The sequence below is a fragment of the Rhinolophus sinicus genome, linkage group LG06, assembly GCF_036562045.2.
Source record: "Rhinolophus sinicus isolate RSC01 linkage group LG06, ASM3656204v1, whole genome shotgun sequence".
In the NCBI taxonomy this organism is placed as follows: Eukaryota; Metazoa; Chordata; class Mammalia; order Chiroptera; family Rhinolophidae; genus Rhinolophus; species Rhinolophus sinicus.
In genome coordinates, this window is record NC_133756.1 from 143,115,796 (window position 1) to 143,141,316 (window position 25,521).

The following is a 25,521-nucleotide window of genomic DNA, read 5'->3' on the forward strand; positions in this document are numbered from 1 at the left end:
TAGTGAGAAGAAGGGCCATGATAAGTAAGCTTTCAATTTTTAGCTGTTAAGATTACTCTGGTGGAAAGGCATGAGAAGCACTATAAAAATACTTTTATATGGATAAGGCTGGAGAGAAAATCATATCTGATACAATTTTTTAGTATTTCATTACGGTATGTAACAATAGCCTAGGAAAATATGATACAATTCTGAGGTGTCACTTAAAAAATGTTTTGACTTCTCTATAACGCACAATATGTTTCTCAGATGTGAAATAGTTCACAGTAGTTTTCAGCGTTACCCTCAGCTATTTTCTTATCAGAAAACCTGAAAAAAAAATTATTCTCAGTTTTCTGGAAGCCCAAATATTATTAACAGTCTGGGTTGGAATTTTCTTAAAAATTTGTTTAAAATGATGCCCCGTCCTCCAAATATGTTTAGGAAATTTAAACATTAACTTTGCAATTAAAGACTAGAATACATTTTAAAATAGATGCTAAAAATGCTAATCTGAGAAAAAAAAACACTTACCTTTTGCCACTTCAGTTCTTGTGTCTCCACAATAATTTTACCAATCTGCTCTTCATATTGAATTTCTGCTTCCTAAGTCAAAAAGAAGAAGAAAAATGCTAGGAAAATTAGGACTTTAAATTTCCCAGTTTTAGCTCTTTCTAGAGAGATAAAAAGAGCATCTTCCCACACTTGCAACAAGAAAAAAGCTGGACCTATTGCAAATTAAATAGACAAACCCATCAGAGAAATGAAGTCTCATATCAACGAAGTAATCCAAAACCTGGATAGACACAGGTGCCTGCCGGGAGAACAGAACCTCAGCACTTGCTTACCTGGGACATAAGCCACTGAGTACTGACTAGAACCTCAGCTAACAGACCTTAATAAATTGCTCAAGACAGAATGTGGGCTAGTATAGTAATGTAAATCCCCTGGGGGTCCCAGAAATAAAGAGGTTTATACCTTCTACCAGTCTTTCCTTCCAGGAAACCCACCAGGTACTTATAGAGAAGGATGAAAAGAATCCTGAGGACATTTTGTCTGTGGTACTGGCTGGGGAGAAGTCAAGAGCAATTATAAGCCATCTTTCCTATTTCCCCTGCAGATCAAAAACCTTAATCTGCAGGGAAAAGGGCAACAAAAACTATAGCTAAGGACACCAGTGGAAACCCTCTGCAGCTGGGAAAGGGGACCAACAGCCACCACTGAAAATTCTACCTGGATAGACTTATCTTCCTTACCTTTCCTAAGGAACAAAAGCCTAATCTACAGCGGGAAGGGCAATAAAAACAACAGCATGAGAGCACCTGTGGAAACCCACTGCAGCTGGAAGGAGAAAGCTAGGAAATAAAACAACAGCTCTATCACTGGAGGAGGAGCAGGAATATAAGCCACACCCAGCATTAATCACAAAAGAGGGATCAAAACTCTTGTGAAGATCCCACCGTGAGACTCAGGTTCACCTAAGACTGAGGCTTAATAAGAACAACACAGAATGCATCTGTTCCCCCACCTGCCACAACTACCCCACTAACAAGAACAGGGAAATACAACTGAAAGAGCTGCAAAGACAGACTGTCTCTGGGAAGCAGCTTAAAGGGAAGACCCAAAGTTAAGTGGGGAGGCCTAAGCCAGGCAGGCAGCAGTTATGTAGAAAAACCTCTGGTTTTATTTAAAATAATGGAACACTCCTGAATTAGCCCACACCATAAACACAAGGTATCACTACAGAAATCTGAAGCTTCTGTTGAAAACTTTATCAAGTAGACTTGAAAATGCCTGGGTGAGTGTTGAAAGTATGCCCCAACACACATAGAGAGTCCTCTGGAAACGTTGGGAGGTGTTTATTTTTCCTTTGGGGTCCCTGTATTGAAGGAAATCTCTGTCAAACAAAGCAGTAGCTGATAAGCAAGCTAAGAGCACAATGACTTCAGTAGCCAGACAAGACAAAAACTGCAGACTTTACATAATATTTCAGTAAAATAAAAACCAAACAATGACAACAACAAGCAACAACGCTGGGGAAGACGAGGAATCTAATTTCCAGAGTTACCACATATTCAAAATGCCCATGTCCAGTTCTAAACAAAAAAATTACAAGGCATGCAAAGAAACAGGAATCTGTGATCCATACACAGGAACAAGAAATTAGTAAGAATTGTCCCTGAGCAAGTGCAGACAATGGACTTACTAGACAAAGACTTTTTAGTCAACAGTTTTAAATATGCTTAAAGAGCTAAAAGAAACTATGTACAAAGATACTGCAGCCATTAAAAAGTTAACAAGGGAATGATACAAATAAGTTTATGCTCATAAATTTGACAACTTACAGAAATAGACCAACTCTTCAAAAACCATGAACTACCAAACCTCAACCAAGGTGATACAGAGGATCTAAATAGCTCTATAACCATTAACTTAAAAGTTCCCCCCAAAAATTTCCAGGCCCAGGTGGTTTCACTGGAGAATTCTACCAAATGTTTAAAGATGAATTAACACTACTTTTACACAAGCCTCTTTCAGAAACATAGAAGATAAAGGAGCACATCCCTCATTTTTTAAAGGCCTGTTTACCATGACACCAAAACCAGACAAAGACAGTATGAAAACAAAAAACAAAAAAAACTAAGCCCAATATCTCTGACAAGATTTGATGGAAAAATTCTCAATACCATATTAGCAAATGGAATCCAATGATGTATAAAAAAAATTATACACCAGGATCAAGTAGAGTTTATTCCAGGTATGGAAGGCTAGTTCAATAGCTCATCAAAGTCACTGTATCACTATGCTGAAGAAGAATGATTACATGAGCATATCAATTGACACAGAAAAGGCATTTGACAAAAATCCAAGACTCATTCATGATAAAAAACTGTCAGCCAGTTAGGAATAAAGGGAATTACCTCAATTAGATAAAGAGCATTTATAAAACTGCTACATTTAACATTATATTTAATGATGAAAGAAGGAATGCTTTCCCTGTAAGATCAAGAACAAGGTAGGACAGTACTCTCACTGTCCTAATTCAACGAACTACTATTAGCTTGGTGCAAAAGTAATTGCCATTTAAAAGGTTAAAAACAATTGCAAAAACCGCAATTACTTTTGCACCAACCTAATAGAAGTTCTAGCCACTGCAATAAGGCTTGGATGGATGAATGGACAGACAGACGGAGAGGGAGAGCAGGAGAGAGAGGGGAGGGAGGGACTAGAGGGGTGAAAGGGAGGGAGAGGGAAAGAAATGGAAAAAGAAAACAGATCAGACTTCAGAAAGAAGTAAACTGTCTCTATTTATAAATGGAATAATTTTTTATATAGAAAATCCTAAGGAATCTATAAAAAATCTCTCAGAACTAATAAATGAGCTGAACAAAGTCATGGGATATAAGATTAACACCCCCAAAAATCAGTCAAATTTCTATACACTAACAATAAAAATGCAGAAGCCAAAATTAAAAGCACAACACAATTTATAATCACTCTAGGGAAAAAGTCTACATATGTCTATATACTGTGTGCTCATACACACAACATGGATGGATTAAAAACATTGTGCTGAGTGAAAGAAGCCTTACCTAAAAGAGTACAGACTGTATGATTCCATTTATATGAAATGTTAGAAAAAAACAAAACTAATTGAATATGGAAAAAAGTCAAAAGAGTGGTTGCCTCTTGGGGAGAGGACAGGGGTAGAATTTGCCTGGGAGGGGGCATGAGGGAACTTTCTGGGTTGATGGAAACATTTCACATCTTGATAAGGGCTTGCATTACACAGGGGTACACGTCTGTCAAAACTCATCAAATGTACAGTTAAGATTTATGCCTCATTGTATGTAAATTTTACTGTAAAAAGTTATAAACAAATACTGAACTGCTTTATGATATGCATTCTGAAGTATTTAGGAGGAAGTGCACTGATGCCTGCAATTTATTCTGCAATCATCAAAAATGAAGTTGAAGGAGAAATAGATGGATAGCTATGTGATAAAGCAAGTATAATAAATGTTAATGCTGTATGAGTGTTCACCGTCAAATTCTTTCAGTTCTGCTCTATGTTTGACAATTTTCATAAAAAAATGGTAGAAATCAAAGCGTGAATGCTGACAGTTAAAATATGTTTTTGTTATGAAAGATTTTTCTTATGACTCTCTTAAATGTTCTTTGTTTTATAGCACACACACACATAAACTTATGCTATGGTATTCAAAGGTAGGCTTTACTGAAAGTTGTCTCATTTAAAATGCTTTCAGCAGTAAGTAGCAACAACAAAAGACCCCAACTCACAGTGGCCTGTAGGACTTATCTAACATGACAACGACTCTAACGTCAGACTGTGTCTAGGATTGATTTTCACTGGCTCAACAATACCATCAAGGACTATGAGTCTGCCCACCTTTACTTTACATTTTACCATTATTTAACTGAATTTCCTTCAGCTTTTCACCCTTTGGCTACTTTAATTGCAGACATTAAGGACAGAAAGGACATTACCCTGCAATAGAAAAAGTATAATCTCTTAATAAAAGGATAACAAAACTTTTCCCAGACACTTCCCAACACACATCTTCTAATATCTCATTGACCGTAACTAGATCACATGTCCACTCCTAAGCCAGTCATTGGTAGGGGAGTGCATAAGACCTTCAAGAGCAGTTAAAACCAGTCAGGATTTACCTGACTCATATTGGTGAGAAGTAGATCCTAAAACACAATCAGGGTTCTTCCAACATGGCATAACAGAAAGAATGGATACCAACAGTAATGCACATCTTTTGTCAAACATATTAAAAAAGGAAGTAACTGAATACACATTTGGGAGGAGGTACATATAATGTGTGTTTTCGCAAAGCAGTTGAATTGAAAATGTGCAAGATACTGCTTTCTTTGAGTGCGCCTGGTTATGCTCTTCTCTTTTAGTGGCTAGAGTGGGTTCTGAGATCTTACTGTGATTTAAATATTGTTCTAAGCACTTTTAATGCATTGAATAATTTAATCTTAGGTATAATTTTATGAGGTAAGTACTCTTACTATCACCATTTTATAGATGAGGAAACTGGATTAGCAAGAGGATAAGTAACTTGCCTGAAGTCATATACTAGGTAAGTGAGTATTTAAGTGGAGTATGTAAGCAGAGCCAGTATTCGAATCTCAATGATCTATCTCCAGAGCCTCTTAAACACACCATTATGTTACCTTTGAAAGACTGTGGTTCTGTAAGACACTATGGATTGTTATGATATACTCCTTTCCTTCAAAAACTTCAGAATTTAATCTTCATATCCCACAAAAGTTAGAAAACCAGTCAAAATCATATTACCTATTTTAAACATACAAGTATATTCTGATTATTTGGTAGAACATTTCAAAAGAACTGGAAATAATTGTTGAATGGAAAAAAACAATAGAATTTTAAAAATTACTATGAATGGTCTAATATTAACATTTTTTTCTATTTCAGAAATCATTGTAATATAAAAACAGTAGTTTAAATACTAATTAAGAAAGAGATTTTTAAACTAGCCCTCACAGAGATGGAAACCTAGCCTCCAATCAGTTCAGTCTCTGCTAGGTAAAATGATCTGCCCATCCTAACTTCCAGAAGCAAAAGTATAATAAAATTTCTCTAGAGGAGGATATCATCCAAAGCCTCAAATCCCCTTTGCGAAAATATGAACTCTTAGGGTATCTCACGCATATTAGAGATATTTATCTACCATACTTTGTAGCTAAACAAACCAAAAAACTATCTGAAAGAGTGATTAGTATTTTATTAGACAACATGAAAAACTGAATTGGGCAATTTCGTAGGAGGTGGATTATGAGTCTGAAAAGGAGAATAAAAGTACCCAGTTACAGTTTGGGCTGCTGGGACATGCGCTTGCTGTACTACCATGTCCCTAAATCTGTTCAGGGTCAAGAACTGAAGAGGCCTGACCAATACACAGCCCATCTTGTAAAACCGCAGCCTGAAGCAAGCACTTTAAAAAAAGCATGACACTTTCTAAAGGTTATAAAGAGTAAATAAACCATCAAATTACCCCTCTTTTATTGTTTCTGTAAAAACACTTAAATCCTTGAAGTCCTAAGGCAGCTAATAAAAAAATAAACACTTTTAAGATTCTATATTCTTGGATACTTTATTGAAGTTACAGATGGGATTTTCTCACAAATTTAATATATTTTTTCTCATTGACAATTTAATAAGAATTTTTATTAATAACTTTTGAAATTTGCTTGAAGAATGAATGGAAGATAAGAATGAAAAGTTCCCCAAAAAAGTAAACAGCAATTTTTAATAGAAAGCATAAAGTGAAATTAAAATCCTAACATAATAGAATTATAATGTTACCTTTCAGTAATGTAGATAACACCCATTTTATCAGTTTTCCATGTAATGTAAAGATACATATTCTACAAATCATTATAATTACAAAGGGGTCACACATTCAACTTCTACTGATAGCATAACTAATTTTATGGGGCACTGAAATGCTGCTTTATTTACTACATATTATACCATTAATTACCCAGTTTTCCTTCACAATTTTCTTAGCAAGTCACTGCTATTTTATAATACCCAATTTTCCACTGGCTGCTATTTACTGCTAATTTAAAATTCCAGGATTTATTTCTGTTTAGATGTTTAATCAATTTAAAGTTTAAAAGTTTGAAAGTTACGTGGTAGAAGTTTTTCACTCCCATTGTACAGATGATCTGGCTTAGAAATACATTTTGTTTGCAACAACATGGATGGACCTAGAGAATAGTAAGCTAAGAGAAGTAAGTCAGACTGCGAAAGACAAATACCACATGATTCCACTTACATGTGGACCCTAAGGAATAGAATAAATGAGCAAACAAAACAGAAATACAAGTGGACTCAGAGATAAAGAGAAAACACTGATGGTTGCTAGATGGGAGGGGGGCTGGGGGATGCAGGAGAAGGCGAAGGGATTAGAAAGTACAAATTGGTAGTCACAAAATAGTCATGTGGATGTGAAATACAGTATGGGGAATATAAATAATAATGTATCGATTATGTAAGGTGCCAGATGGGTACTGGACTTATTGGGTGGATCACTTCATAGACTGTGTAGATGCCTGACCTCTGCGCTGTACATCTGAAGCTGATGTAGAATATTGAATGTCAACTATAATTAAATTTATTTATATATGGTCACGGGATATAAAGTATAACATAGGGAATATAGTCAATGGTATAGTAACAGCTATATACAATGTCAGAGGGGTAGTAGACAGGGAGGGGGGTTATCTCTTTGTGAGGGGTATAAATGTTTAATCATTATGTTGTTTTGTACACCTGAAACTAAGAAAAACAAACAAACAAACAAACAAAAAACTTCCAACCCACTTTCAATATTTAGAATCTAACAGATTTCACATTAAAATCTGGATTTCTACTTTCTTTTCAATAGATGTAAGAGCTGATAGTACAAGGCCCATTTTTCTATATGGCAATAATTTTCTAGTACTGAATGACAGATATAGGTTGAACTGAAGGCACAGGCTCTCCAGTTCAACACAATTCCTACCGTCTTCATATCACATGTCACTATATGAATCCTGAAATAAGATGAATGCGTCACACCCCTGCTATTGTTCATTCCTACTCATCAATTATTCTGTAGATCTATCTGATAATGGAATTTAGCAGAAATGTGTCTAACTTCTAAAAAACACATTATGGATTCAATATAAACTTTCTATTAATTCAGATTGTTTATTTATAGCTCATTAATATGAAACATTCTACTTTTTTTTTTCAAATATCATTACCAGTTTAGGTCCATAAGGAAAAAAATGAGTAATGTCCCCTCTCTTGTGTTAATTCCAGCATACAAGGATTTGGGGGAAGAACACCATAGAGGTAAAGTTCCCTTCTCGTCACATCATGAGTATTTGATATTCACATGAATTATTGATAACACATGATTTCTAGTGATGTTAACCTTAATCACATAGTTAAAGTGGTATCTGCCAGGTTTCTCCACAGTAAACAACTACTTTTGCCCTTTTTATCTTCTACGAGGTGTGATCAAACAATATTGTGAATGTTTAAATAAAAAAATTATTACAGTAAAAGACACATTGCCACTAATCCCCCTCAAAATACTCCCCCTTGTTTCGAACACACTTACCCATAGTTCTTGCCACTTTCTGAAGCAGTTCTGGAAGTGCTCTTTCATGAGTGTCTTTAGTTGCTCTGTAGTGACTGCCTCGATGTCCTGAGTCACTTTGACTTTGGGGAAGAGCCAGAAGTCGCACAGTGACAGAGCCGGTGAATAAGGTGGATGAGGACACATTGTAAATGTTTTTATTTGACAGAAATTGCCACATACCAGGTAAGTAATGTGTGACACCCAGCACTGTCATGATGGAGGATGATTTGTGGCACACTTTAAAACACACCTCTCAACCGTAGCTCACACCCGATTGACTGCACCAAACAAGTTGAAACTTGTCACACAGTTACTAAGGTTTGCATGCTGCTTCCCGTATTGAAGATCCCTGCCTTTCCATTGGATGGCACTCGGCAGCAGCATTCACCGTATTTTGTGATCACAACAGAAAGGCTTCATGTCACACATCGCTTCTGGTACTGCAATTTCTGTCAAATAAAAATATTACGATGTGTCCTTATCCACCTTATTCACCAGATCTGACACCATGTGACTTCTGGCTCTTCCCCAAAGTCAAAATGACCATGAAAGGAAAACATTTTGAATCAATTCAGGACATCGAGGCAGCCATGACAGTGCCACTGAAGACACTCATGAAAGAGGACTTTCAGAACTGCTTCAGAAAGTGGCAAGAATGATGGGATAAGTGTGTTTGAAGCCAGGAGAATATTCTGAGGAGGATTAATGGCAATGTGTCTTTTACTATAATTTTTTTAATTTAAACATTCACTGTATTTTTTTTATCACATCTCATAGTCATTAGAACTTAGTCCACAATCAAGGTGAGCAAAACTAAACTCCGCTTCCTGGAGGGAGGAGTATCAAACAATTTGTGAACATATATAGAACCACCACCATAACTTACTAAATAATTTGGGTAATATACTGTGTGACTGTGCAATTATTCTGTTTCTCAAAGTTTTACCCACTAATTTTAGGATTCGTCAGTGGATCTTTCCTACAACAATTACTACTGTGATGTTCTAAGGGTAATTTTTCAATTTTCTCCTTCCTCCTACATTTATTAATTGGAATATTCTATAAAGAAGGTTTGTCCCATCTCCCCCATTTATTTATTCATTTATTTATATCAGTAGGGAATAATGGATATTTATTTTATTCTCTGGGTTATAATCCAATACCATCATTATTTATTTTGTTGCTCAAATTGCTCCAGTTCTGTTCATGGGGAGCTATTTCAGGTTTGCTTCTGTATCCTTTTGAAATGCTGTTCTAAGTACTTCCTTATTTTCCAGCACTACAAGATGTTCAACCAGAATAAGCCATTTCTCCAAGAGTTATGGTTTCTTTTATTAAATAATGATATTTAGAACCAAGATCTGGGCACTATATATGGTTGCTGCTATTGCAGTGTCACTACTTCTAGGCCCTTTCAGCAGAGCCAGAACATATATGTATGTGTACTAATTAATATATATATATATATATATATATATATATATATATATATATATATATGTACATATATATACTAATATAATACATAATATATAAAATTTCTGTATCTTTCTATCTGTTTATCATGAATTCATATTTATATCCCCAACTCTAATCTAGCACCACAGAGCTCATTCTAGCCTTCCCGCCTTGCTTATTTGTAACTTTTTCCCTCTACAGAGAAAAAATTTTTTACCTAGCTCTCATTGTCTACAATTAGTTTATTTGTTCAACCCTAGCACACCTGTAAAACAGTTTGTCTTACTCCCACGAGAAACAAATTTACCAATTGTACCTTTCTTTTTCTCTTCAGCCTTACATTATCACTCAAAAACTGTTTCCCAAAATTACTTAAGTCAGCCTCTTTTCCCACTTACTCCTTTCACTGAAGTGATGTCATACATTGGTAAAACAGTTATATATTTTTTTACGGTCTGCATTGCATCCTGGAATTCTTCCAACATCCTTACTGAATTTTTATCAAGTTTGCATACAGTATAATTCACTGTTTGTGATGTACAGTTTTATCGGTTTTGACAGAACTTGGAGTAATGTTTCCATCACCACTATACCATACAGAAGATAGCATCAACACTTTTTTTTTTATGAGGATAAAGTTTAGAAGACAGCTAAGACCAAAAATTGCTTTTTATAAAGGATATTTGCAACTTCAAATCCAAGACAATTTATTACAATTGCATATTTTCTTTCTACTATTTGGGAAGATACAACCTCTATTTCTATTCATTTACTGATTATCCTGGAAATTGTAATATGCCTACATATCTAAACAAAGTCTTTAGTTGTTCTATATCTTTACCTCCTAAGTAATACAAGGACTTAAGAATCAATCCCATCCAGGTTTACTAGTAACTGTGTTTCAGTATTTTAGTTCTACCTTTTTAAAAAATGTTCATACGGTAATAGCTTTATTCATAATAGCAAACTGGAAACCACCCAGGTGTACATCAATGAAAAGAACAAACTCTGTTACATTAATACAATAGAATACTACTCAGCAATAAAAAAGGAACAACATGTACAACAACATGAATGAATCTCAAAAATATTATCCACAGTAAAAGAAAACTTATGCAAAAGAAAAATACGATATGATTCCATTTATATGCATTTCTGGAACACAGATAAAGTAACCCATGGTGAAAAAGATTAGAAGAACGGTTGCCTCCAGATGGATAAAGATGAGGAATAAGTGAGAAAGGACACGAAGAAGTTTCCTGGGGTTAATAGTAATGTTCTGTATCCTAACGAGGGTTTGAGTGACACGGCTATAGGCATTTGTTAAAACTCATGAAATGGTGCATTTAAAAACTATACATCTCACTGCATTTTATATTAAAAGAAAAATACACAAAAGTCTTATTAGCGAGACCACTTCAGGGACGGTGTAGATGCCTAATAACTGTGCTGTACACCTGAAGCTGAATGATAATGAATGTTAACTATAATTTTACATATATATATATATATATATATATATATATATATATATATACACACACACACATTCACAAGTAGAGTACAGCATAAGGAATAGAGACAGTGGAAATGTAACGACTGTATGCGATGTCAGAGATGTAGTAGATTGGGGGTGGAGGGTTATCACTGTGTGAGGGATATAAATGATAAGTGTCTAACTATTACATTGTTTTGTACACGTGAAACTAATAAAAAAATACACAAAAAATATTGAACTCTAGTTAATGATATGCATACTGAAGTGTACAATTTCAAACTTACATGGAAATGCATCACACACACACACACAAAAAAAAGACCAATGATAGAGAGATAAATATGAGATAAAGCACAGAATCTGGGTGATGAGTGTATTAGATTCCCAATGCTGCTGTAACAAATTACAACATATTTATTGTCTTAAAACAATTCACATTTAATTGTATTATAGTTCTGGAGGTCAAAAGTCTGAAATGTTCTTCCTGGACTAAAATCAAAGTGTTGGCTGGATCATATACCTTCTGAAGTCTCTAAGGGAGAATTGCTTATCTCTTCCAGCTTCCACCTGCATTCCTTGACTCATGGCTTCCTTCTCCATCTTCAAAGCATAACATCTTCAAATCTCTCTCTGACCATGCCCCCTACTTCTGTCATCACATCTTTTTCTCCAATTCTGATAATCCTTCCTTCCTCTGATAAGAACCCTTGTGAATACACTAAACCCACCTGAATAATCCAGCATAATCCCTTATCTCAAAATTCGTAAGGTTAACATATTAGCAAAGTCCCTTTGTGATGTAAGGTAAGTTAGTCACAGGTTTTGAGGATTAGGGTACCATTGGGGTGCCAATATTCTGCCCATCATAGTGGGTATTATGGGAGTTCACCCTGAAATTCTTTTAACTATTATGTATTTTTTGAATTTTCCTAATAAAATATGGAAAAAAACTAAAATCCAGCAATATGGATAAAGTGTTGCCATTATGGTAAATGTGAAAATCAATAACTATTTTTTCCAATAAAAGAGAAAAATTTTCCCCTTTTGAAGAATAAAGTTCTCCTTTCAGTGAGGAATGTATTAAAAGTAGTATATATTCCTGCATTTGGTTACTATAATAAAAATACTATTTCTATTGCTACCTTGAAATTTTTAAAAAGATTTTTAAAGGAAGCTTATTTTTCAAGTTGGAAATATAAACAGACAAAATATAATGTTTGAAACATAAAAAAAATGAAATATAAAGTTTTAAACAGTTACCTCAAGTTGCTTTACTTACAAAAGATATCATTTTAAGCTAATTTTACAAAAAAAGTTGTTTTAATTCTTATCCAAGATACCCTTTCTTAGCAAGATTATTTGTTAAATACTTTTGTTATTTTGATAATAAGTAGCTTTATAATAGGATGAACATTGTGCTAATTAAATTTTCTTATTATGACAACAAATTTCAATATTTTTAAATCCTAGAACAAGGTTCACATAATAAAAATGTTGTTTCAAGTCTCTTTTTTTCTCATAGCTCATTTTCAGGAAGTCACCAAACTCTACTGATTCTCCTTTTTGTCTCTTCTGTTCTATCTTCATGGTTACATAGAAGTCCTAGTAACCTCACCCCCAGATCATTATTACAATCGCTTTATACTTTATTGTCTTCTCTTTAGAATCTTACCAACTCCAATCTATCTTGTAGAAAGCTGACAGCATATTCTCTAAATTTAAACCTAGTCTCAGAAATGAAATGCTTTTAAGGGGTTTTGAACAATATAGATCTCCTGCTGAAACAAAACATACTTTAAACAATTTTGTGCTAGATGTCTCCTTTCTAAAAATCTCACAGTTATCACATTGAAAATAGAATATTTTATTCTTTGAACTCAGAATACTTACTACATACATTTATTTTGTCACTTAATCACATGTTGTCGTTTCATTCTTTAATCATTTCATAGGCACCTATCTCATAACCTTAACAAAATGTAATCTCCTGAAAAGCAGTTTTTTTTAAATCAGCCACAGTATCTAACTACAGTGCTATCTACAAATTCTGAAGCACTCAATAACTGTTAGCCTATTTATCAAGTATTTAACAATCTAAAAATCTCTGTTGTATTTTTTGCTTTAGTTTATAAATTCTTCTTTACCATTCCCTGATGTCAACTAAATCTAAATCTATCCTTTTCTCTTTTGCTTCATCATTTGACCTGTATTTCATCTTTCTAAATAAGAAGTTATTTTGTTAGGTCTTTTTTTTTTCTTAAACCCAAAAAACTGGACAAAGCAAATTATCTGATTTAAAAAGCATTTTGACAAGGCACTTACCCTTCTCATACGTAATTCTTCTAAGGCTTCCAGTAAAGTTGTTTTGAAATCTAATAGTTGAATAGAAAACAATGTCTCTGAAGAACTTTGAGGAGCAAAGGTAGATGATGATCCAGTCTTAAAATCGTCCTCCATATTAACATTTATTTCCTGTAATATAAAGGATTTAACAGTAAAAGATCATTTACCATTTTTCAAGTACAAATGTTACCACAAATGTTACCATAAAAATATAACAACCTGTATCCCATAATCCTCCAGGTTTAACACTGAATAACAGTTTGGTCATCACTTTTATTCTGATCTTGATACACAAAACACTTAGCAACAATGATTATACTGTTTCTCTGTGACTGAGGCTTATTCTGTTACCTTAGGGCCTTTAGGGACTAAATTTTCTGCCCCTAACCCCAGTGTCCTAAAGTCTGGGTTCCTTACGTTGCAGGCAAGGCTTGGCCCTTCACTTGTTTCATACCAAGGCAGAGATAAACTGCACTTCCTCAACTTTGCCTTCATATAAAGCACTTTGTAAGAATGATGTGAATACCAATAGCAACGCAATCTTTAAACCCACCAAAACTGGAAGAGGAGGACTCGAGTAACTGCCTTTTATTAAAAACCAAGGCATTTAAATATCTTTCTCAACCCAGAAAAATGCATGAGTTAGGCTGCAAGAAACTTTTCAACTTTTCGTTTTAATAATGATCAATTCACAAGTAGTTGCAAAGAAATGTACAGGGAGTCCTACCCACCATTCACTTAGCCTCTCCCAATCTTAATACCTCGTATAAAAATAGTACAACATAAAAACTGTGTATCTGACATTAGTATAATCCAGAGCTTATAAAATTAAAACTGAGACAATTTAAAAATACTTATTAATTCAAATAAAAATATCAAATCCATGAAATCTTAACATTAAACATTTTTATAAAAAATAAAGTTTTCCTAAACAAAAAAATGTACCAATAAAAATGGCATTGTTTTCTATTTGTAAATCTCGTTCATGTCTGGCTTAAAAGGAGAAAATTGGATTCTCATATATGCTTCTGCATTTAGTCTGTTGCAATATCATATCATGTAGTTTAAAATTCCACTGTACTCTAATAAAAAAATGAAAATGAAGAAGGCAAATAACAGTCATATTATGAAAATATTTTTAACCTTGCAGACCCCCTGAAAGAATCTTCGCACTTTGAGAATCCCTGGTGTAAACTGACCATTGAGTCAATCAAAACTGTGCTCTAAGTATATTGGGAAGATTGAGGAAGGAGGAAAAGTGGTGGTGATTGTGAATAATATAAGTGAACTAAATTACTACCACGTTTCCCCAAAAATAAGACCTAGCTGGACCATCAGCTCTAATGCGTCTTTTGGAGCAAAAATTAATATAAGACCCAGTTTTATTTTAATATAACACCCGGTCTTATATTATATAATATAATACCTGGTCTTATATTAATTTTTGTTCCAAAAGACGCATTAGAGCTGATGGTCTGGCTAGGTCTTATTTTTGGGGAAACACGGTATAACAAGATATAAAAAATACAGTAAAATGTATACATCAAGAAACAGAATTACATTACAATTGACCTTTGAACAACATGGGTTTGAACTGCGCTAACACTCAATTTTTTCCAATGAATACCTGTACCGTCTTCAACCAGCCATTGGGAGTCCTTGGATGCAGAGAGCCAACTGTATGTATTGAGCTACACTATTTTATAAAGGGGACTTGAGCATAAGTGGATTTTGGTGTCCTGGGCGGGGGGGGGGGGGGGGGGGGGTAGCCTGGAACCAATTCCCTGCAGATACTGAAGGATAACTATTTGTAGTTCAGTTTTGGGGGAATCAAAAGTTATATGTGGATTTTTGACTGCACAGGGGTCAGCACACCTAACCCTTGTGTTGTTCAAGGGTCAACTGTATTTAGATATATCAGGGGTGCCAAAACAATGTATACAAGTGGACACTTTGGTCAACGTTGCTCAAGCAGTAGTTTGCCATAATCAGAAGTGTCTGCACGCTGATGGTAACCACTTTGAGCACCTCTTGTAATTGCAGAAGTCAAACATGACTTGTATTCATCTTTTGTTATCAGTATATATTGGGTATTACAATTTTAATACCGCTTTCCTTTCTTAAAATGTATATATATTTTTTTGCCACCCTCTGTATAAAGGTAAATATGAGAAGAAATAGCCAAAGTAAGTGAACATAGCTGACTCTGGGACATTGGAATGGGGAGATGTAGGCCAGGAGATTGCTGCTGTTTTCCGATGTGTGCTTATCAGCCATATTTTTTTTAACCAAATGCAAATGTTAACTTTGCTTAAAATAAAAAATTAGCCAAACAAAGCAAAGAAAGAAAATTAAATAAGTCATGACCCTGCCCTGAGGGGTTATCTAATGTAAGAGTTGTCTTGTATACCTAATAACCACGTTATACATATATAGATATACATAGGTATAATAGATACACAAATATATAGGAGTACATTGAATTAGTTAGAATTCTTTTGGCAGCAGACAATATAATATCTGACTGAAACTAGCTTAAACAAGAGAGGCATTTATTACATTATGGAAGTGTAGAGGTTGGGTAGACTCCTGGTATGATATAATTGGTGCCTAAACAATGTTGTCAAGGACCAAGGTTCTTTCCTTATCACTACTCAGCTATCCTCACTGCCCTCAAGCTGACTCCCCTTGTGATCTAAGATGGCTTCAGCAATTCCAGGTGTTAAGACGAGACAAAACAATATCCAGCACAAGGGCTAATTTCCTCTTGTGACTCTTTCTTAGGAGCAAGGAAAACTTTGTCAGATGCCTCTCATCAGAATATACTTCCCTTCAGATCTCTTTGGCCAGGGTTGAGTTGCTTGCCTATTTACCATAATTGGTTTAGTTTAATCTTCTCTGGTGATGTTAGGAAATTATCTACAATGACTCCAGATTCAAGATGTATTTTAAGATACTTATATGTTATTATGGTTGCTCAGCAAAAGGAAAGGACCACTCTAATTAGTGAGACAGAAATGACTCCTTGGAGGAAGATGTATTTTAGTGCAGCCTTGAAGGATGGTAAGATTTGTGACAGATCAAAATGGGAGTAGAGGTACATACAGAAGAAATTTTCCATTTTTAATTTTGCTTTGTACATGCCACATACTTTTTCCAAATGCTCAAAAAAATGTCAGTCATATAACTTATTTTTTTCTTAATTTTTTTTTAACTGTTATTTATTTTAAGTGTGTTTTTCCAGGACCCATCAGCTCCAAGTCAAGTAGTTGTTTCAATCTAGTTGTGGAGGGCGCAGCTCACAGTGGCCCATGCAGGGATCAAACCGGCAATCTTGCTGTTATGAGAACCACGCTCTAACCAACTGAGCTAACCAGACGTCCCTATAACATTTTTTCTAAATATTCAAACACACCAAATTATTTTAATCACTTTCCCACATCTTTCCATTCTGCTGCTCCAACCTGGCCTAGTTAGCTGCTATTTTCCACCGTCATTTTCTTCTGTTTCCTGGTTCCTATGACTTCTTTTTGTTTTTTTCCTCATTGCGATAGAGTAAACTCCAGTAACTTCTTATGGAAGGGTGAATAGGAGGTACATTTTTTATTATAAATGTAGAGATGTCCTGATAGAAGCGTGACAGATAGGATAAGGGTTTCACAGTTCAGTGGGTAGATTTTACTCAATTTTCATTTGCAGTCCCATCCATGCCTCATCCCTGTCCTCCAGTATGTCTGGTGTACTTCTGACTAGAACTACCATGGTTCAATATTCTTCAGAGCATAACTTTCCCATCTCTGTAGAGAAAGAGACCTGGAAAGGTTCAAATATTCTGTACATAGATTTTCAATAAATCTCCCTTTTTATGCCCCAGCCTTATTCCTGTCTTTCAGAGTATTTGGTGTTTCCAAGCACTGAGCGTACTTCCAAACTTTTAAGTCCGTCACCACTCCTCTATTTGCTTTCTGACAGCCACTGTTGAATAATCTCCCATTCCCTCTTGACTCTGTGAGTTAACACCCTTTTTACACATTTTAATGAAGTGAGAAAAATAAACTTATGTAGTCAATTCATCATGTTTAACCAGAAGCCTCAAACAGGATTTCAAAACAAACCTCCTGGCCCTCCACAATTAGACTGAATAGCTTGAAGGACAACAACTTGACTTGGAGCTGATGGGTCCTGGAAAAAACACATTGTTACCCATTAAAAAAAAAAAAAGACAAGAAAACCTCCTGTTTAATTATATAAACTCTGCTGTGCATAGAACAACACTTTGAATAATGTTAGTCCTCAAAAAAATTCATGATGAATTGCACATAGTAGTTGATCAAGGAAACTTTAATTAGGTTCTTAGCATATGTAGAACACTATGCTAATATTTCAGGATGTGAGCTCACAACCTGGTTGGAAAAATAGACATAGAAACCAATGGTGTGATAATAACACTAAGATAGAAGCCTAGATGAAGTACCTATAGAAAATACAGATAAGAAAGCAATTAATTCTAACTACAGGGCTTAAGAAGAGTGTTAAAGAAAAGACAACATTTGTTCTAGGCCTTAAATATTGTCTGGCAAAGACTAAGGGGAAAAAATAAAACAAGCAAAATGATAATTACATGTTTACAATGTTCCTCATTTATATAAAACACCTCAAGTTACCAACAGAAATGTCTACCAGATAATGCAAATCTAGATGATTTGCCACTCAGCTTTGGGAGCCAGTGTTGTTTTATTCGCTGCTCTATCGCCCAGAGCCTAGCACTTTATCTGGCACATAATAGACACTGAATAAATCTTCTTTCAGTTCAAAACATGCCAAATGTATTCCTATGTACTTGCAGTTCCTTCTGTCTGGAATGTTCTTTCTCCACATTTACACAGAGTTTCCTTTATGTTTCTCAGGCCTCGCTCAGCTCAAATGTTCACGCTTCAGGATGCACTGCATCCCATTATTCTTCAGCACATCACTCTGCTTTATTTTCTTCACAGCACTTACTAGCACCCAACTTATGTGTTAATTATCTATTAACCTTATTATTTCTCCTCTTTTAAAGAATACATTTTGTGACAGCACAGTCTCGCCTGTCTTGGCCATGGTGTGTCTTCAGCACCTAGGACAGGGCCTGACTAAGTAATATCAGATATTAAAGAAATATCTGTTAAATAGTAAATGAATTTACCTTACTTCCCTAGTCCTTGAAGGTATTTAATTAGTGACCCCTGCTATAAACACATAAGTAATCATTCAAAGAGCAATAGACCGGGAATCAGTTGTTATAACATATCTGTTAATAGGTAGTCACGTGATTACCTTTCTGGATCTTGACCTTTCTGGATCTACTTTCTTACGTTATCTTCAAAGTTCGATCTAGTGACTCCCATGTGAATGATTCCCAATAAATCTTCAAAAGTACTCACTTGTATTTTTTTCACCTCAGATTTAACAAATCAAAATTTGTACTTTTTTTCTGCCAAACTTTTAAACTTCATTTCTATCAGCAGTATGACATATTTTATTTACATAGCTAATAAACATTCACAAGATCAATCCTATGAATCAAACCCAATTGCATCTGCCCAATTTTTAAAGGTTCCGAACTTTATAGTTTCATCTTCCTTTTCAACTTTAATCTTCTATATCCAACAGAGGACCAAGGTATCCTCTATATAGTTTCTGTACTGTCTCCTACCTAATCCATGCTCATTCTCACCTGTGTACCTAGAATAATTTTTTAACTTCCCTCTTATCTAAATTCCATTCATCTTTTAACTCCAATTCAAGGCCCCTACCCATTAAGGAATCCTTCCCTAAGCACATTAAACCACTCTGACCCCTCCATTCTCCAAATTCCTACTGAGTGCTCAAATTCAACACTACAAAGTTTAACAATAATTCACCAGTTATTCTATGTGTGTTCAATGTGCCTCTGCAAATGGAATGTTTCTTAAAGGTAAGAAATGTTCTACACTTCTTTCACTTATTCCCCCACAACATTTAATATAGTTCTAGGCACAAAGTTAAGTACACAACGAATTAACTGGCAGACAGAATAGCTTATTTTTATACAACTTCTTCCATATTACAAAGCAATTTCACCTATATTTTTCCTTTGATCCTTAAATGCTTTTCTGAGGTTTCTAGGGTATTACTTCCTACATGGTATGGTAAAAAATAATAATAATAATTGAACTTAAAGTCAGAGGCCTAGACTTGAGAAAAAACTTGACTGCTTTGTCAACAAAAACTTGATTGCTTTGTCAACTGTATAACCTTGGGGGGAAAAAAGACTAATTTTTCTGAGACTCAGTTTCCTGATCTAACAAGATTCCAAGTTTAAATAAAATTTAAAAAAAGAAAAAATAGGCTCATTTTTTAAAAGATTGGCACTGTTGAGTGAAACATTTTAAAATGGATTAACAATGACAATCAGTTAAATTAATAAATAATTGCAAATAGAATACAGGAAAAATCTACAACTATTTCTGACTTCATTTTCTATACTACTGAGACTTTAAAAAGTACTACATATTATGGCTATAATCAATAAATCAACAAACAACAAGTGTTGGTGAGGATGTGGGGAAAAAGGTACCCTTGTGCATTGCTGGTGGATTGTAAATTGGTGCTGTCACTATGGAAAACAGTTTAAATCTTCCTCAAAAAATTAAAAATAGAACTACCTTATGACCCAGCAATTTCACTTCTGAATAATTTATCTGAAAAAATCCAAAACACTAATTTGGAAAGACATATGCATCCCTGTGTTCAGTGCAGCATTATTTACAATAGCCAAGAGATGAAAGCAACCTAAGCGTCCATCAATAGACGAATGACTAAAGAAGATGTGGTACATATATATAATGGAATATTACTCAGCCATTTAAAAGAATGAAATCTTACCATTTGCAACAACTTGAATGGAACTAAAAGGTATTTTTTAAGTGAAATTAAGTAGGACAGAGAAGGACAAATACCATAGGATCTCACTTAAGTGTGGAATCTAAAGAACAAAATAAACAAAACAGAGGTAAACTCATAGATACAGAGAACACACTGATAGTTGCCAGATGGGAGGGGGGTTGAGGCTTGGTGAAAATGGTGAAGGGATAAAGAAGTACAAATTGGTAGTTACAAAATAGTCATGGGGATGTAAAGCACAGCATAGGGAATATAGTCAATAATATTGTAATAACTATATACAGTGCCAGGTGGGTACTAGACTAATCGGGGGATCACTGTGTAAATCATATAAATGTCTAATCACTATGTTGTTCACCTGAAACTAACATAAAAGAATGTATGAATGTCAACTGTAGTAGGAAAAAAAACATTACATATAATAATGGTAGTGTTTTAAGTATTACTAATATCTTATCAGAAAGCTGTATTTCTTTAACTAGAGCTTATGTATTACTTTTATATCCCAAAAGAGATTTAAGGTAGTGACTTCTTTAAGAGGCTTGCTATATTTTTATTTGTGATTTTTATTACTAAAGGCTAAATTATTTCCATCAGAATGTTCCTTCTATTTTATATGGGGAGTCAATGTCAAAAAGTTATTCATTTATTAGAAATACACTTTAAAGAGCATTTATTTAGTGAGCTGGTATTTGTTTCTTGCTACATATAACACTACTTTCCTTTAATCCTCAAAGTTCAAAATCATTAGCCAAATATCTGCAAATATGGAAACAATGCAGCCTTACGTTAACAGTAGAAAATCATATTACTTATCTGTTAACTTTAATAATCAATAGTATTAAACAAACAACAAAAGTAATGAAATAAATCAGTGGTTCTCAAAGGACCAACGGTATCAGCAACACCTACGGATTTGCCAGAAATGCAAATTCTAGGGCCTAACTCACATCTACTAAATAAAGAACTGGGGACAGGGTCCAACAATCCTGTTTTAACAAGTCCACTTAAAGTGTGAGAATCTCAGATACAAATTAACCTGAGAATGTGGTACTTACTTACTCACTGAATATTTTTTAAACATATAGGAAATTTAGATTTAAATTCTGTCTAGGAAAATATATTTTTGTTTCCTTGTTTTAATTTACCAAATGCTGATCTAAAGGACTAGATGCAATCAGGCATCAATAATGGAAATGAGAAACTTAGTGACAACTCGAATCTTCTGTGTTAAGAATCAGGGAAAATTAATGATAAGTACCCACAAATTTGCAAATATTCCCAAAATCTGAACCAGTGCAAATAATTAAGAAGACTTAAGTGTTTCCCCATTTGGTACATTTTTAAAATTTATGATCAGAATTAGGAGTATTACAGAAAGAGCAAAATAAGCAAAACATTTGGGAATCAATCCCATGGTCTTAAATTCATAAGCATTTTGTTCTAGCCCAGAGATTTCCAACCGGTATACTAGGACAGCGTACCACGAATAAGCTACAGGTTTGAGAGTCATTAATCCTTTCAGTCATACAAAAAGCCACGCACAACCTTGAAAAGCCAAAATACCCAGGGCTTTTTGCAATCAGTCAAAAGTAACTGAGTACAAGGCCCTCTGCACCATACAAATACTGTGTTACCATCTTCCAAATAGGCCACGATGTGAGGTGAAAAAACGTAGGAAGCACTCTTCCAACCATTTCTGCTAACTCAGTGAGTAAGATACTATCAGTTGCAAACACAGAAAACACAATTCAAACTGGCTTTTTAAAAAAAAGAAAATTTAGGGGTTGGCCCGGTGGCTCACATGGTTGGAGCTCCGTGCTCCTAACTCCAAAGGTTGCCGGTTTGATTCCCACATGGGCCAGTGGGCTCTCAACCACAAGGTTGCCAGTTCAATTCCTCGAGTCCCGCAAGGGATGGTGGGCAGCGCCCCCTGAAACTAAAATTGAACACAGCACCTTTAGTTGAGCTGCCACTGAGCTCCTGGATGGCTCAGTTGGTTGGAGAGCGTCCTCTCAACCCCAAGGTAGCTGGTTGGACTCCCGCAAGTATGGTGGGCTGTGTCCCTGCAACTAGCAACGGCAATTGGACCTAGAGCTGAGCTGCGCCCTCCACAACTAAGACTGAAAGGACAACTTGAAGCTGAATGGCACCCTCGACAACTAAGATTGAAAGGACAACTTGACTTGAAAAAATGTCCTAGAAGTACACACTGTTCCCCAATAAAGTCCTGTTCCCCTCCCCCAATAAAATCTTTAAAAAAAAATTATTGGCTTGTCTAATTTAAAAGTCTAGAATTAGGTTTGGCTTCAGGCAAGCAATGTGACTAGCACCTGAATTGCTATTCTTTTAATTTTTACCTATGTCTCCTTGATATCTCAGTAGCCTATCCTTTCATAATGCCATAATGGCTGCAAGCAGCTGCCAAGGCTACACATTTCCTTGGTTCTTCTTCCAGCAAGGAAAAGAGACTCTGTGCCCCAATAAAAGTCCTAAGGTTACCTATTTGCTGCTGCTTGGGTTACCTTCCCACCCCTGAACCAACTACTGAGCTTGGGATTGATGGAAACACAGTTCAACCAACTCAACCTTTGGAGCTGGAGGTGAAGTCAATCCAGGTTAATCTCACAAACATCACATGCCTGAGAAAATGAGAAGGACCATTATATGGGGAAATGTCAGGTACTGTTATCAGGAAAGAGGAAGAATGTACATGGGTCAATAAAAACAGCTTTCCATAATAGCTTACCACACATCTCTAAATGAGCTAAAATACAAGATAAACTGCCTTTTTCTTTAGGTTAAAAGTAAGTGCCACACTAGTAATCTAAAAAACGTATATTAGAATGACATATTTTTACCTATCAAATTAGCAAAGGTTTTTTCTTTAAAAAAAAAATAGTATTAGTACTAGTAAAGGGATGGTGAAACAGCATTCAGACAGTTCTAGTAAAAATGTAAGTGAAAACAATCCTTTTTGAAAAACAATTTAGAATATCTCAAGAGTTAAACTATACAGATACACTCTGACACCACTGTTAAGACTCTATTCAAAAGAAAAAATCCTTAAACACAGAAAATTATTCATGTTAACAGATGTTTACTACTAAATATTACTAGTAAAAACAAGAAATATTGGAAACAACCTAAATGTCCAGTAATAATACAGAGGGTGCCAAAAAAAATGTATACACATTTTAAGAAAGGCAAAAAACTATTAAAATGGTAATACTCAATATATACTGATAACAGAAGATGAATACAAGTCACGTTTGACTTCTGCAATTACGAGTGGTTACCATCAGCATCCAGACACTTCTGATTACGGCCAACTACTGCTTGAGCAACATTGACCAAAGTGTCCACTTGTATACATTGTTTTGGCACCCATGGTATTAAATGAAATAAATGCTACCACTTAAATGAATATAATAATAGCTAATATTTATTGAGCACTTACTATATGCAAGACACTCTCTTAACACTATATTTAGTTCTCCAACCAACTTAATGAGATATTTACTATTAGTATTTCCATTTCAGAAATGAAAAAAACTGAGGCATAAAGGGATTAAGTAACTTGCCCAAGGTTACACAGTAAGGGATGGAACTAAAAATATGAACCCAGTAATCTGGTTCCAGACTTGCACTTCTTTTTTTTTTTTTTTGGAATTTTTAAAATTTTAATAGTTCAGATCAGCATGTTTGGTTTATTTCGGCTCCTTCACTGCCAAATCTGGCGGCAGGGACTGCTTCGGTTTCTCTGCTTCTTCTTTGTCCGTGATGACTATGATGTAAAAGTATCTGCGGCATCAAACTTTAAACTTCACATTATCCTTATTTTTCTTTCTTTTTTCTTTTTTTATTATTAACATTTTTCTTATTTTTCTTGGTCTTGACATATTTGGTGTCCTTTCGCCTGGCTGTGAGCAGGAAATCCTTGATTTCCTCAGTTCTGTGAGGCATGGCTACAAGGCGCAGAGACAGCGAGGCCAGCACAGCAAGCAGCAAGCCGGGAGGAAGACGGGGACCAGACTTACACTCGAAACCACCACATTATATTGCCCCTTAGAATTGTGTTTGTCTAGTATATAATAACAGAAAATAGTTGTTATGTTTTATTAAAAGCAAATATCAACAACAACAAAAACCGGACTCAGTCTTTCAGTTAAAGAGAATGGGTGGAACACAGGTATTTAATTCAGCCCCACTAAAATGCCAGGGGGCTATCTAAGGTGTAAACCTTGGACAAAGATGATGAGAGATGAAACAAAAACAACAAAAATTTTGTTTTGGGGCAGGCAGAGAGGTGAGGACTAGTAATATTTACAAGACCTGAAAAAGCAAGACCAGTAACAGGAAAAACTGAGAAGAAATTTGATTTATATTACTCACCCCCACGTCCCCACACCCCATCCCTGGTCCCTCCTTTTCACCCCAGCAAAAACAAAGGGTCTGGTGATACCAGAGACCTATAAAGGTGAAGGTAAAGGTAAGGCCAAAAACAGAAAGACTGCTTGAAAAATCTACATTAAAAAGAGGTTAGACCCACAGACTCCCTGTCTGGTTAGCCAGATGACTCCCCTTCCCTCACCTGGACAGAAGATTAGTTAGAGGTTATGATGAAGATAAGAAAACAGGGTCTCTAGAATAGGGCATTAACAGGCACAGCTGAGAAGAGAGGGGATGGCTACCATACTGAAAAGTTTCCATACCAAATGTTGAGACCCCTACCCCACCAGCTTTCTTTCTCTACAGGGCTCCTACAGCTACTGACAGCACATTAACACTCAAAGCAGGAGGCTGGAAGTGTGTTCTCCAGGGAATTGGGGCCAAGAGAAAAGACATAAAAGTAATAGGACACCAGGAGTTTCCTCACAAAATGTTCCAGTCAGATTACCCTAATATGAAGAGCACAGTAAACAAGCCCTACCCATACATCTCGAGCTTCCAATCTACTTTTTTGGTGCCCCATTCTTAAATACAGAGCAGAAAGCTAAAGACCAATAGATTTTCGAGAGAAAGTGTTTAATTTCAAAACAGAGACCAAAAAAACAACAACAAAAAGATTTTAAAAGCAATTTGGAGGAAGCAGGGGCAGACAGAAGTCTTTCAAAAGAA

General features: G+C 35.2%; 1 protein-coding gene and 1 pseudogene across 1 annotated transcript in view; both read right to left on the bottom strand.

The window, feature by feature from the left end:
- Nucleotides 1-25,521, bottom strand: part of CCDC73 (coiled-coil domain containing 73) — a 253,095-nt gene that overhangs the window by 61,706 nt on the left and 165,868 nt on the right. The window contains exons 3-4 of the mRNA XM_019738516.2: nucleotides 13,456-13,605; nucleotides 514-585 (exon numbers count right to left, since the gene is read on the bottom strand). Coding sequence (XP_019594075.2) covers nucleotides 514-585; nucleotides 13,456-13,590 — 207 coding nt within the window. The 5' untranslated portion in view covers nucleotides 13,591-13,605. The remainder of the gene's footprint in view (nucleotides 1-513; nucleotides 586-13,455; nucleotides 13,606-25,521) is intronic.
- LOC109450801 (large ribosomal subunit protein eL38) lies at nucleotides 24,111-24,366 on the bottom strand (annotated as a pseudogene).